The sequence below is a fragment of the Galeopterus variegatus genome, unplaced genomic scaffold (assembly GCF_000696425.1).
Source record: "Galeopterus variegatus unplaced genomic scaffold, G_variegatus-3.0.2 Scaffold1590, whole genome shotgun sequence".
Classification (NCBI taxonomy): domain Eukaryota; kingdom Metazoa; phylum Chordata; class Mammalia; order Dermoptera; family Cynocephalidae; genus Galeopterus; species Galeopterus variegatus.
This window is the reverse complement of record NW_007727701.1, coordinates 116,891-131,888: the sequence shown is the minus strand read 5'-3', so window position 1 is coordinate 131,888 and position 14,998 is coordinate 116,891. Positions and strand designations below refer to the sequence as shown.

Sequence of the window (14,998 nt, the reverse complement as noted above, 5' to 3'; positions counted from 1 at the left end):
CAGTGAGCGGACCGGTCTCTATATGGGATCCGAACCCTCGGCGGGAGTGCTGCCGCGCTCCGAAGCGCCGCACTCTACCAAGTGTGCCACCGGGCCGGCCCTCAGTGTTTCTATTTTAAGGTGACTTTATGTGAGGGTGATGAGGTAATTTAGCTGTGTTCTATTTCTGGTTAATTTATTTTTTTTTATGCTTGGCCTTCTTGGCTAAAATAAAATCTAGGATGATAATGTTTGTACTTTCTCTCGTTATGAGGATTTTAAATTTCAATTTATCTGCTCATTTTAGTAGGGAATGGATGTCCATTTGTCCTACAAAAGGCTTCTGTATTTGACTCTTATTTTAAGATTAGACCTATAACTTTGTACAAATAGCTCATAGACAGATGAAATTTTAAAACAGGCAGGGACCTTAGAAGGTCTTTGAGATCATCAAGTACAGCCCCCACATTTCTCAGATTATTAATCTGATGTCAAGGGAATAATAATAATAACTAACATTTATTGTGCTAGTATCTCCTGTAATCATTATAACACCCTATAACATAAGTGAAGTGACCTTCCTAAATTCCCATAGAAAGTGGTTCCATAACTGCTTTTAGGAATTGTTTTCTTTGTAAATGTACTTCATAATTTAAACAATTTAGTTATGTCCAGTACAGAAGAAAAATTAGTATTTTGTATTAAATTAAATATTTTCTTTACTATTTAAATTAACAAATACTAATTATTAAAACAGTTTGCACGAATTACTTAATATAGTAAAGTCACATCATTCAATATAGTTATTGTTGTTTTTAAAGAGTTCTTCCTTTCCAAAATACATGTATACACATTGCTTTAATATTTTAATAAATATGTCTATTTATACAGTGTTTTAAAATATACTTAATACAATTCTATCTTAATTATTTTCATGTTGGATTCAGTTCTGTGATGCTGAAATCCAATCCATTTAATTTTCATTGAATTTTGGAACTACTTTGTCAATGATCTGATATAAGATAAAAATGTATATATGTGTTTGTGCATATACATATACATAAAAATATATGAATATGTAATATAGCTATGTTGGTAAGTTTGTATGAGTTATATTGTAATCTTTTATTTCTTTAATTATAAGCATTTCACTAATTCTTCTTACCTTTAAATATCTGGGCAGGGGTTGTTTGCTTCTGTTAGTGCAAAGATGAAAATAAATCACTGTGTGTATGTGATAGAGATATTTGATTTGAAGGGTTTGAAATTTTCTTTTACATGTTGTATTTGTTAGATTTACATATCCTTGCTATAGACATTTTTCTTACTAATTTTAAGAACTTAGTATATCAATCACTTGTTATATGTATGTATAAGCATTTTAGCTTATAAATTTCGAATTGTATCATGTTTTAGTTTTTCTAAATTTCATAAGTTAAAACAAGCCAAAGGTTTTTCCAGTGTTAAATAGTAAATACTGTGGCATCCAATCATTTAGCATAATTTTGTGAAGGTCTGTAATGTGGGAGGAAACACAGACATGGTTCCTATCTCAGTGGATCTAGAAGTCACTATTTTCTTGATTTTTAGATTGGAATACATGTTCTTGTGTACTGGGATTGGTCCGCCTTGATCATTATTTTTAAGGAAAGAATTTGACAACTGATGTTAATCAAAACCTAACTGAATATATAATGTCGATTATACTTATTACTTTGCCACTAGATTATGAAATCCAGCACTCAGTTCTTGTTCAGTGAGCTGAGGGTTTTTTAAATTTTGTCTTGTGTTGTGTTGCTTGTTTTTATCAAAAAGTAATTGTAGTAAAATGTTCTCTAAAATCATTAGTTTTTTTCTCTAACGAAATATGCATATAACCTAAAAATTAACCTTTCTGATCATTTTTAAGTGTACTACTCAGTTGTATTAACTGTATTCACAGTGTTGTGCAGCCATCACCACTATTCCTTTCTAGAACTCTTTTGTCATCACAAATAGAAGACTTTCAAGTACTGGTTACTTTCTTTCTTTTTTGGACCTAGTCTCACCCATCTTCCAACAACCCAATATTCAATGTGATCTGCTTGTACTTATTGAACTTGTTAAGCTTGTGATTTGAATTAGAATGGTTTCTTTTGATTTGTACTTGTTTCATGTTTCTAGGTATATATGAAAATTGCATCTTCTTTCATTTACTGTAACTTTGTGTTTACTTCTTTTGGAGCAATGAGATATATACTCATGAAGTTTGACGGAGATCAAAGTAAATAATGTAAATGTATAGAATATTTTGTTGAGTAAGGGAAGAAAGATTAGGGATTAAGCACTATGACAGACAAAAAAAAAAAAAATCGGGCAGTCTCAGATACACAAGTTTCCTTCGCATCCTTCTAAATGCCTGGAGCATGAAAGATATTTGGGCCAATGATCAAAAAGAATTCAGTCCCGAAATATTGGATATGAACTGGATTTAACAGGAAGGATTATTCAGTAGAACTCTCCTCTGTGTTACTCTGTGCTCAAAGAAAAATATAGCTGTTTAAAGAGTTTTAAAATTTTATTTCTACAAAAACCCCATTCAGATTGCATTTTTTTTCTTCTGCTAAAATGTGAAATTTCTTTGGCTCCTTCTCTTCCTCATTCACAACAATCACACGCTAATCTTACACAATAAAGAAATAGAGAAATTATCAGGGAACCTTTCTCAGTAAGTTGTTTCAGTTTTTTATAGAGCAAATAAGAATTTAAGAAAATAAACATGAAAATCACTTGAATTTTAAGCATTACTCTAGTAGTATATTATTAATATTTTTTCTTGTGGTATAAGCAAAAGTATAACTTTTATCTGCATTTGTTATTCTTTATTTTTTAAAGAGTGAAACTCCTAATGAAATATATTTATTACAGCTAAAAGATGGCGGAAAGGCATCCCAGGCAAATGTAAGAATAGGCGACGTGGTTCTCAGCATTGATGGAATAAGTGCGCATGGAATGACTCATCTTGAAGCCCAGAACAAGATTAAGGGTTGTACAGGCTCTTTGAATATGACTCTGCAAAGGTAAATTGCTTTTTGTTTGGCTCTTAGAAAACAACACTGAGGAATGTGTTTTCATGTGTCTGATTCATTATGTTAACTAAAAAGCAGTTTCTACTATAAAAAATATAATGACTTGTAAATTGGATAATTGGGCAGTATGAGAGTTGCTGAAAGCTATAGATTATTTCCCCATAAAAAGGCATGTATTCACCTACTCATAAAAATTGTGTGTACAATTTCAGAAAATTCAAGAATTCCTGAAATTTCTTAGTGGAGTGCAGGCTAAGAATTCTTATTGTAGAGTAAGATTCTTGGCCTTAATATATTAGAGAGTATTCTTTTGGGGGCAGTGTTTGGCTTTCCTTAGTTTGTCTTTTTTTTTTTTTTTTTGAGTAGAAAAATAATTTTTAATATCTCATTTGAAGGGTAGATTTTTTTAACTTGTCTTTTAAAGGTTACTCTGACCTCAATTATAAAAATAGTTAATCATCTCATTTATTATAACATATCAGATATTTGGAGCATCCTAATATTTGGCCTGCATTGAAATCACCTAGAGTGCTTGTTAAAAATATTGATTCCTATGTTGAATTTAAGATTTCTAGAAGTAAGGATTAAAAAGTATATTTGGCTAAGTTCCCTATGATTATTATGGATTATAAAGTTACAGTCACTGCAGTATCTTGGGCTGAGGGGAAGGGAGGAGAAAGAGAGAATAGAGAGTGATTGAATGATAGCTCCGAACCTTTAGGTTTATAAGAAATGTAGCTTGATAATTTACCAGGTAGTTATGGAGGGTTTTAAACAAGTCCTGTTTTTGATTATTAAAAAAGTGTTCTATATTGCATCAAATTTGGAAAACACTCTTCACTGCCCTCCTGGCCCCCAATATATCATAGTCTACTGTAAATTACCATGCACATTGTGAATCTTTGAGGGGAATAAAATATGTGGTACCTTCCAAACATATTTGACTATGGAACCTTTTTCCTTGAACCCTCTCCTGGAACTAGTGTTCTGTGGAAAGCACTTTGGAAATGCTTCTCTATTCTTTGCTACTGCTGTTCTAAGGATTGCTATTTAAAGGATTTATACAGCGTAAAGTGTATTTACTTGTTTGGATGAGTATCACCTTGGTCTTATAACTGAAGAGGAACTTTTTTTTTTACAAACTTAGACTGACTTAGACTTACAGATTTACTTTGATGCATCATGATTTTTCTAACCAGTCCGTCTTTGTATTCTTTATTTTTTTTTCTTTTTTCTTATTTAGTGGGAGAAATTCCTTTCAGTGGAACTGCTGAATCAGTGGTCATGTGTATTTTAAATTTTGATAGCTATTAGATATACATATTAATGCATAGAAAAGTAGTCAATGAGAAAAAATTATTGTTAAAAAAATTCTGTGTCAATATTTTAACGGAATATTTCAAAATTCTGTTTCAGTCCTTCTGTTCTGTATATTGAGACATGTAGCACAAATGTTGTTACTAATGAAATGAAAGTAATCATTTTTATTTCTAGGCATTCTTACGTAGTATGAATTTTGAAAGGGGACCAAGAAGTCAAGAAGCTTAACTTGTCTGAGGTCTCAACAAGACTAAACAAATACTGATCATGATGGGCTGTTTCTCATTCTAAAATTGAAAGTTTATGTAGGGGTATATAGGCTCTTTTCTTTGGTTGTGTATCATTTTTTCATACCAGCCTGCTTGTTTTCACATTGTGCTTTCTATTTTATGACCCAGGACCCAGTATGTTATATTGTATTGAAAACACTTCTGGCCCCAATAAGAATAGATGAAAACCAGATGTTACCCTTTTTGGATGCGTTTCCAATTTAGGTAATCTGCTACTGACTCTAATAAAGATTCTTTTAAGCTACTTAAATACACAGTCTAACAGACCAACTTACAAAATCAACTTGTTATGAACATTTGGGGATACTACTTAATCTTATTTTCATATTTCTGAATATAGATATTCAGGGACCCAAGATATGAGGGAGAATTTTAGAGTCCTATTGATACTAATTGTAATTCTCTACATGTTTTTGAACACTTCTTGTGTTAGGTAATGTTAGCCTGTTTTCGTAGTGTGTGCATTTAAGAAAATTTTTGATACATCATTGATAGTGCTACTGAAGAAATACTTTTGCCTTTTATGGAAAAAAAAAAAAAACAACTTTGAAGAGTTATTTTTGATTCTTCCCTATACCAAGGTCATTCTCTTCAAAAGTTTTCCCTGTTTCTTATATCAAAACAAATATTTTTTCTTCCATTTATTTCTGCATTTGAAGAGCATTTTTAATTGTACTCCAGATACTTTTTCCCACCACTACCAACCAAACTGATCTGAATTCTCCTTCCATACTGAATTACTTACAACGGTACTTTCTCTATGTGACTCTTTTCTTCACAAATGTGTTGTTTTCTTCATGAATATGTAGTACTCTCCTTTACACACTTGTCTTAGTCTGGTTTCCCTAGAAGCAGAGCCTGGGATGGGGATTCTTGTATGAGTTGTACATTAAGGGAGTCCTTTCAAATGTTACTTGCAAGAAAGTGAGGGAAATAGAATTGAGAAGCAGAAGAAGCTGAGACGAGCAAAGATGTGATTTCATGGGATGTCTAGCTTCACTTCATCTATCCAGATCTGAGTCCTCTGCTCAGAAGTAGGATTGGGAGGCAGAAAAAACTGAGATGAACAAAGATGTGATCTCAGGGGATGTCTAGCCATACTTGATCCACCAGGGAAGTAGAGAACAAAATTGCACCTTAGAATCTGTTTTGCTTCAAGGTAGGGGGGACTGGGCTTTTGTGTTCCTTCCCCTGCATTTGTTAGTTATTGGCTATGAGCTGTCCTGGAAGTGTGTGTGTGTGAGGGAGCAGGGAAGAGGGCTGGGAGGTAACTTGTATTGCTTTCACAGAAAGTTGCTGATGTGAAGCTTTAGCAGCAATGCAGTGAGCACCTGGAAGATGGGTGTACCAAAACCGTAAGAGGGTTCTGGGGGGTCCAGGCTGGGCACCAACAGCATGTGCTATGAGATTCTATCCAGACCTGGGTCCTCTGCTCAGAACATTATGTTCTCTATAACGTAGTCCCACACAATTTGTCCTCTCCAGATTACCACTGTTCATCATTGAATGCTCTCTATTCTATTTCAAATAGATTTGGAATAGGTTTCTCACTGTCCCGCACGTGCCTTGAGGCCCTCTCATGAAATTCATTTCATCTGCAATGCCCATTACCTGTTCACTGCGAATACATGCCTTCACATCCACCAGATCCATATCAAAACTAGTCTTCTGCCCACAGTGTTTTCTTACTATTGCACCTCATTCATTTTGTCCCCCTCTGAAGTTGTGTGAAACTGTTTATACCATTCAGTTCAGCATTTAATTGTACAACAGGTGTAATCAGGAATAACAAGGCTAATTCCATGAGTCATTTACAAATAAACCTAATTAGTTAATAGTCATACCTAATACTACCTATTTTATTAACTGATTTACTTCATGTAAATTAGTCTACTTTCTCCAACAAGACTTCTTGAAAGCAAAGACCAGGCACTATTTGTATTGGACAACATCTTGTATAGATTTGTGTTTTAGATATCTAATAAGTAATTATTTGATCGACACCAGCATTATTTCCCAAACTTGGAATCATTTATTTATTCCACAGATATTTATAGAACTTTTAGTATGTACCAGGCATTGATATAGATGCTGAGGTACTTGCAGTGAGCAGAAATCCCTGCCTTAATAGTACTGACATTTGAGTGGGCAGAGACAGACAATAAACAAGTAAGCAGAATGTTTAGTATATCATGTGGTGATAAGTGTTACGGGGAAAAATAAAGCATATAAGTGAGATAGAGAGTGCAGAAATAGTGAATTGCAATTTAAAATAGAGTGTCAAGGAAAGCCACAGTGATATTTGCAAACTATGCATCCAACAATGAATTAAAATCCAGAATATACAAAGAACTTAAACAATTTAACAGTAAAAAAACAAGTAACCCAATTTAAGAATGGGCAAAGGGGCTGAATACACATTTCTTGATATGCAAATAGCCAACAGATATATAAAAAAAGTGCTCTACATCACTAAGCATCAGGAGAGTGCAAATCAAAACCATAGTGAAATATCATTTCACTGTTAGACTGGCTATTACCAAAAAGACACAGAATAACAAATGCCTGTGAAGATGCAGAGAAAGAGGAACCCTCCTATACTGTTGGTTGGACTATAAATCGGTACAGCCATTATGGAAAATGGTATGGAGTTTCCTCAAATAGCTATAGATTGAACAGCCATCTAATCCAGCAATTCCACTGCTGGACGTATACACAAAGGAACAGAAATCATCATGTCAAAAGGATACCTATACTACCATGTTTATTGCAGCTCTGTTTTACAATAGCTAAGAGTTGGAACCAATCTAAATGTCTATTGACAGATGACTGGATAAGGAAAATGTGATATATATACACAATAGAATACTACTCTGCCATAAAAAAGAATGAAATTCTGTCATTTGCAGCAACATGGATGAACTTAGAGAAAATTATGTTAAGTGAAATAAGCCAGGAACAAAAAGAGGAATACCGCATGTCCTCACTTGTAAGTGGGAGCTAAAAACATCAATAAAAAAAGAAAGAAGGAAAGATGCAACAATCACAGTAATTCATTGAACTTTCAAAAGAAGAGAGCAGAACTAAGGCCACTAGAGGTAAGAAAGGGGGAGCCAGAAGGGGGCATAAGTGAGAAATTGGTAAAGGGCTGTAAAAAATGATTACATTGTGTAATATTAAATGTGCTGACTATCCTGATTTGAGCACCACATATTGCACACAGGTGTTGATGTTCAATGCTGTGCCCCACAGATATGTGCAATCAATTATGTTTCAATAAGAAAAAGGAAGAAAGAAAGTAAGCCACAGCAAGAAGGTTATTGGATATCTGGAGCATGAATGTCCCAGGAAGAGGGAAGAGTCAGTGTGGTGGCCTCCGTCAGGGAGGCCAGTATAGCTAGAGCAGAGTGAGTGAAGACAGACTGGTAAGAGGTGAAGTCATAGAGGTAACAGGAAGGGAGTAAAGTGGGACAGAACTTGCAGGCATTGTGGGTCATTGTAATGTTTGTAATGAAATTTTAGTTTTCCTGGGCCTTTAAATATTTTTGAAAAAGTACTGGAAATTTATAGATGCTTGGCCAGATCTAGAGCAGGATTTGGGAGAGAAATGAGTTCATTATTGGAAAGGGAGGTCAGAAGAAGGAGCAGACCTAGCCTCTCCTCAGTCTTAATTGTGGTGGCACTGCCTTTTCTCTCTAGCCTGGTAGAAACACTGGATGATTACCACTGCTGCCAAATTCTGCTCATCTCCACCCAAGAATCCCCAGGGGGATGAAAAGCTATTTTTGTTTTTGAAATGAAAATTACCAGCAATTTTGTTTTGTAAATTTTTTGCATTAAATATTATTGTTATATAGTTATTATTATGTAATTAATATTGTTATAGTAATATTTTTTAAAATGTATGTGTGTATTTTTTAAATTTGATTTCGTTTTTATTCCCAGCCTCAATATCCTATGATAGGATTTAGTTAAGAAAAAGTGAGATAAAGATGCTTGCTTGATTAAGGTTGTTTTGTAACATATCTAGTCTAATTTGGGGATAATGTAGTAAAGTAAACATGTTGTCCTGTGATACCCTTAAAAATAAGACTTGATATACTCTGGATATCTAAAGAATATAGAGGTGTGGAAGATTTTATTTTGATTTATCTTTTATTTTTGAAAATGATTGGGAAAAAATTTTTTTCTGCAACTGGTACTAATTCTAGGAGTGCTACAACTGGACTATGAAGAATTCTATTAAAAACTATTTTCCTCTTGGGAAATTTAGGCAAAGAGCAGTGTGCTTAGTTTTAAATATCAGATACATTTTGCCTATGATTTTAATCCAAGTTGAAGTGGATCCTTTTTAAAATTTCATTATTTCAACTAATTAAAGAAGAAAATTACTTGCGAAAGCTTTGATATCTGAGAACTATTAACTGCATTAGAGTTAGATTTTGTGAATAAGATTTTTAACTATTATTTATTTCAGTAATTCTCTGCATAGGACATAGATAAACTTGCTACTAACTTACTGTATGATTTGGGGCAAGTCACTAAACTTCTGGACCTTAATTTTCTTGACTATAAAATGAAGTGATGGGTGATTTCTAAATTCTCTTTTTGCAGTAAAAATTCTGGTTCTTGTTCTGGTTTTTCAACTGTAAATGGATTTGTTCCCTGGAGTTTGCTGTTAGATCATACCAACTTAAGTTTGTTTATTTTGGCTGAGAGAATCAGGAAATTGGACTTTCTTCACTGGATTTATCTTAAACTGTGCCAGGTTAGCAAAGTGACATGTACTACTCTGCCGACTTAAAGGTGAAAGATAGGTCAGATGGCTATTTAAATAGCCTCTAGTCATCAGAAAATACTATGTATTTTTCTCCTTATTTTATATTTTTAAATTAATCCTCTTGGAATCACAGAGAATTTATATAGCTTTTCTAATCTTCCTTGTTTTATTCAGTATTAGTAGTGGCATGTCTGTAGGGTTGTTTTTAGTTTTTGTTGTTTGGGCTTCATTTAGTGTATTAATTGTTATTATTGGAAGTAAAAGATTTAGAAGGGTCCAATTTTGAAAAATATTGGTGTACTCTCTTGCTGCCTCCCACTTCTGCTTTATCCTTCAAACAACAAAAAATTTGTCGGAGGTCCAGTAACCACTACTAATGAATGACAGATTGGAATAATTTTATAGGCACATTGGCTTACAAGAAAAGAGAAAAAGACGCTGCTGTACCAGACTGAAGCTATTAGCCATCTTTTGTTTCATTTTAACAGATTGCTTAATATCCTATTGCTGTTTGCTTTTTGGGTTCAACTCTGTTATTTCTTTCACTAATAACATAGAGGCAGGATTTTAGAAAGTATTTTTTTTAATCAGAGTTTTCAGTTCTCTATCTGGGATATTTCTGTTCATGTGAATTAAATGACATTTAGTTGGATTATCTTTTTTTTTAATACTTGAAGTTGCACATCATCCCATTTGTGGTTACTTTTTTGTCTTTAGTATTTCACATGCTTCTTTAGTATCTGTTCTGCAATTTAGCTTTTACTGTTTGTTTGTTTGTTTGTTTGTTTTGGTTTTGGTTTTCTTGTTTAATTCTCAGGTTGGAGGATGACCATCTTTGAGAAGGACTGAGTCTGATTATATCCCCTACCTCCCTTGTAAAATTAGAAATACTTCTTAGGAAAGGTAAGAGGACAAGCATGTATTGATAATCCATTTTGTGCATGCCTTTTCACATATATTAGTTAATCCTTATATCAAGCCATTCAGGAAGGAGTTAACATACCCATTTTTCAGGTGAATGCATAATGGTTTAGAGAGTTTATGTGACTTGCCTAACAAACTCAGGTCAATTCAAAGCCTATGTCCTCTCCACTTTCTTTGCTGTAGCAAAGGACTTACTTATTAGTCTCCTAGTGATCAGATGGGACAGTAGTACAGTAGGGGTAACTCTTTGACTCCTCTACTTGTAAGCAACAGCATCTCTGTTAAAAAAGTATTTTTCATTTTTACTCTCACCTGTCAGTATTCTATAATAAAGATTATATCTAAATTATTTTCTATGTGCTTTACAAAGACGCTGTATGTTAAAATGACTTATGTGTATGGTTGCCTGTCCTAAATTAGAGCATCTTCTTTTATTTTTCTGTCCCAAGTTTATAAGCCTGTTGACTATATTTGCTGATTTATCTCTGTGATAGAAGAACTGAAGGCTCAGTTCTTCAGCAGGCTTCTATGTGTGCATTCCATTAGTACTAAGAATTGAGGAATTTTGAAAAACATGTTTTAAGGACTATTTGCTCAGTATTACTCACTGGAAAAGTACCATAATTGTCAGTTAAATCAATCAGCAGACATAGAAGAGAAATGTTGATCTATTTAACATAATAGTGATAAAAATGATTAGAAATGGACTTGTAGGTTCAATTTAGTTCATCTTTTTTGAATAGTCTGTAGCAGTTTGAGAATAAGCAGATTTGGTAAACATAGGTTGGTTTGGGTATATTTTAGATTTTGGAATTCTTCACTTAGAACTTTATATCATAAAAGTGTATGGTTATTTTTTAACATATGAAATCATATTTATTTCTCTGAAGGAAAATTTATTTTAATCTATATTCCTTTGGGAAACATCCTAGGAAATAACGTATTCAATGACCTGTTTTGTTTTAAATCTTTATTGTAAATTTTTTTGGATCACAACCAAAATAGTTCTTGTGAAAGAAAATTTTAGCGTATAGAATCTTATGTGCAGAATTTTAAAAGAGGACCATGAAATAGAGATATAAAGAAGGTGAATGGCAATAACATTGGCTTTGAAATTAGGCAAACTTGGTGTATAAATCCTGGTTCCACCACTTTCTAGCTGTGTGAACTTAGGCAAGTTTTATCACTGAGTTTCAGTTAACCATTTGTAAACGGACACAGTAATTCCTGCCTTCTAGGACTGTTAAGTGAGTATTAATATGATATCCATATCCAAGATGATATTTGTTTTATTTCTTAGCAACAAAATGAGTGTGACTGGAGGGAAATAGGGCGAAATTGAGAGGAAAAGTCAGAAAGAAGATGATACAAGTGTTGAAGAAAGGATTGTTTAGTCAAATGAGTGATTTTTGGTCACACAATTGTAACTAAAGCTCTTTTAAAGAGTGTAATGTATATAAACATCTTACTGCCAGCTAACTATTGCTTAGGTTCAAAACTATTGTCTTAACCAATAATTTGTGGCCCACCTGGCAGGGAAGATAGTAGTAGCAAAGAGAAACCAGTACACACCTAGTCTTGTTTATTCTGCTAACTCCTCTTGTTCTCCTTAGAGGGATGATACAGTTGTAATTCTCTTTTACTCTGGGTTAAGTCAGAAAGACAAACAGACCAAACACAAACAAACAAAAGAGTGTGAGTTCTTTTTCTCTCACTCTCCTCTTATCCAAATTTATGTGTATTCCGTCTCAAGGTAATTTTCTGAGTAACATATTAAAATCAAGTAAAACTACTAACTTTTGGACTATGTTTTTATTATACTTTTAGAAGGAACTTTCTCTGAAAATACGTTATCAGCAGTATCATTACTTACTGAGGTTTTAATTGAAAAATCTCATAATATTCATCAAATAAAAAATTTTGGACTTCTCTTTCAGATTTACTTTATAACTAACAGCCATAAGAGGTAGATGTAAAGAGGGTGATTTATAATCTCTGCCTTTAAGGAATTTATAATCTCTTCATTGGGATAAGAAGAGATGGAAGGTGCTACAGGGGTTCAAAGGAGGTCAAGATCCCATTCAAATGGAAAGGCTTCATGGTGGGGCTGAAACCTGGGCTAGACTTTGAAGGATGGAAAGATTATCTCAGGTGGAGGAATACCCTCTGAGGTCGTGGAGAAGGAAAAAAAAAAAATGTGTTGGGATAAGCATGTTGACTAACTGGAAATAGAGAAAAGAATGAAAGGAAAGTGAGGTCAGAATACTCCACTGCAGGGTCTTAGACACTGAGGTATTAAAAGTTTTGATCAGAAAGTGACATTTTTAGGACAATACTTAGTGAGACTGCTTGAAAGAAGGTGGAGAGAGACCAGAGGCAGGGAGACTAGTCAGGTAAATATTGCAGTAACCTTACTAAGTGAGGGCTTGAGAGTGCCGAATCCTAACCTCTAGACCACCAGGGAGTGTCTAAGTGAGGGCTTGAAATAGAAAGCAGAGGGGGAGAGAAATTAGAACTTGTCAGCAATAATTCTAAAAGCCACAGCCATGGTCTGGATATAAGGGATAAGGGAAGAGTCAAAGCTGTCTTAGATTTTTATCCTGGTTGGCCCAGGCTAAGTGTTCTGCTCTGTTCCCCCTTACCCTTGCTTGCTCTTCTGCTTGCTGTAGTCTGGCTTCTGCTCCTGCAGTGTTACTGAAACTGCTTCTCACTTGGATATCTCACACATTCCTCAGGCTCAACAAAGTCAACACTGAGCTCTGCACCTTGTCTCACAAATTCTCATCTCCTGCTGCTGCACTTGTCTTGATGAATGGCCCCACCATCTACCCCATTACCCAGAGCAAAAAGACTCAGTCCCTGCCTGAATCTCTGTATTAGTCCATTTTTGTTGCAATAACAGAATACCTGAAACTGGGTAATTTATAAAGAAAACAGGTTTATTTGGCTCACAATTCTGGAACAGCTGCCTGTAGTGCAGGCCTCAGTCTGCTTCTACTAATGGCAGAAAATGGCAGGGCAGCCAGCAACTCACATGGCAAGAGGAAGTGAGAGAGAGAGAGAGAGAGAGAGAGAACACCCAAGATTGGCTGTTTTGGGAACCTACCTGCAGAGAGGGTAGTAACACCCCCAGGGAGGGAGGGTATTAACCTATTCATGAGGGATCCACCCCTATGACCCAAACAGCTCTCAACACTACCACATTGGGGATCAGATTTCAACATGAGCTTTGTGGGGACAACATACCCAAAGTCTATCAACCTCCCACATTCATCTGTAACTACCTGTTCATTAGCCTTTGTATCTGTCTCAAAACAGACTGTTGTTGAATAGAGTAGAATAGATTAGCATGGCATTGCAGTCTGGTGGTGGGGATAGGCACAGCTGCTAGACATAATGCCTGTGTCTTAAACAGAAATGTTTAAGATTCATTTTTTCAGTAGATACTAATCGAACACATGCTGTGCTGATCACTAGGGGTATGAAGAAAGTCCTCATATCTGTCCTCAAGGAGCTCACAGTGTAGGGTATTGGTTTCTAACGTTTTGTAAGGACTTCTTTTCTACATTTATTTACAAGAATCTATACTTATTTAAAAGTCCAAATATACACATGATTTAAGCAGACTTTACTTATGGATCACTTGTGAAAACTTAAAATGTGTGTCAATTACATCAGGTTGGGAACCACTGGTCAAAAATATCTCAAACCATCTGGACTTAGGGAAGAGAGATACCTGCAGGGAGGGAGAGATTAAGGAGAGACCACATGAGGTTGGGGAGGGAAGCAGAGACAGAAAGACACAGACCACAGGACAGTTGAAGAGTTATGAGAAGATTCTCCTGGCCACATCTGCCTATTAGCAGATTGAAAGGAGCGTAATTCTACAACACTGGATTCCACCAAATTAACCTAACCTTTATTATCATTTTAAAATGTTTTTAAAAAGCTCAATTTCAGAGTTTTGAATGAGAAGTACACAATATTTCCTTGTATGAAAAGGAACAGTTGAATGAAATGTAGCATGCTCACTGATTAGGGGGTAACAAGATCGCACCCAACTCTTCAAGAGCAGAAACAATTTATATTTATTACATACTTCAGTGCCTACCACCATGGCTTGGACATAGAAGATACTCAGTACACGTTTATTGCATTGAGTTGTAGAGAATGCCACTTGTATACATACAGTAATTTTTGCTACTTTGCCTTTCTATAAATTTAAAAATCATTCACAAGAAGTTATTAGTGGGGTAAAGAGTGATAAACTGGTCATTCTTCTGTATTTAATGGCAGCAGTCTCCTTAGAGTTCCAAATAAACATTTTTTTTGTCCATAGCTTCAGGAGCTTTTGAAAGGATTGAAATTCAAGTCATTCCCAACTGTTTTCCAGTGGCTCTTGTTACTATTATAGTCTCAAAGACTGAAATAGCTTAAGCTTTATATAAGTTTGAAAAGTAAATAGGAGTATTTGGCTGTGGAAAGCACATATGTGGCAGAATATTTATATTGTCAAATTTTTTCTTTAATGTATTTTAAAGCCTGCATTTTCATAGTAAATTAGCTTTGTAAATAGTTTTCCAAATGTTACTAGTCCTACCTAATAATTTCTTTTTACCTGCCTTGATCTCTGTTAT

At 34.5% G+C, this 14,998-nt stretch overlaps 1 protein-coding gene across 1 annotated transcript in view; it reads left to right on the top strand.

The window, feature by feature from the left end:
- LOC103594618 (PDZ and LIM domain protein 5-like) overlaps nucleotides 1-14,998 on the top strand; it is a 169,955-nt gene that overhangs the window by 67,220 nt on the left and 87,737 nt on the right. The window contains 1 exon segment of the mRNA XM_008577858.1: nucleotides 2,887-3,038. Within this exon segment, the coding sequence (XP_008576080.1) occupies nucleotides 2,887-3,038 (152 nt within the window).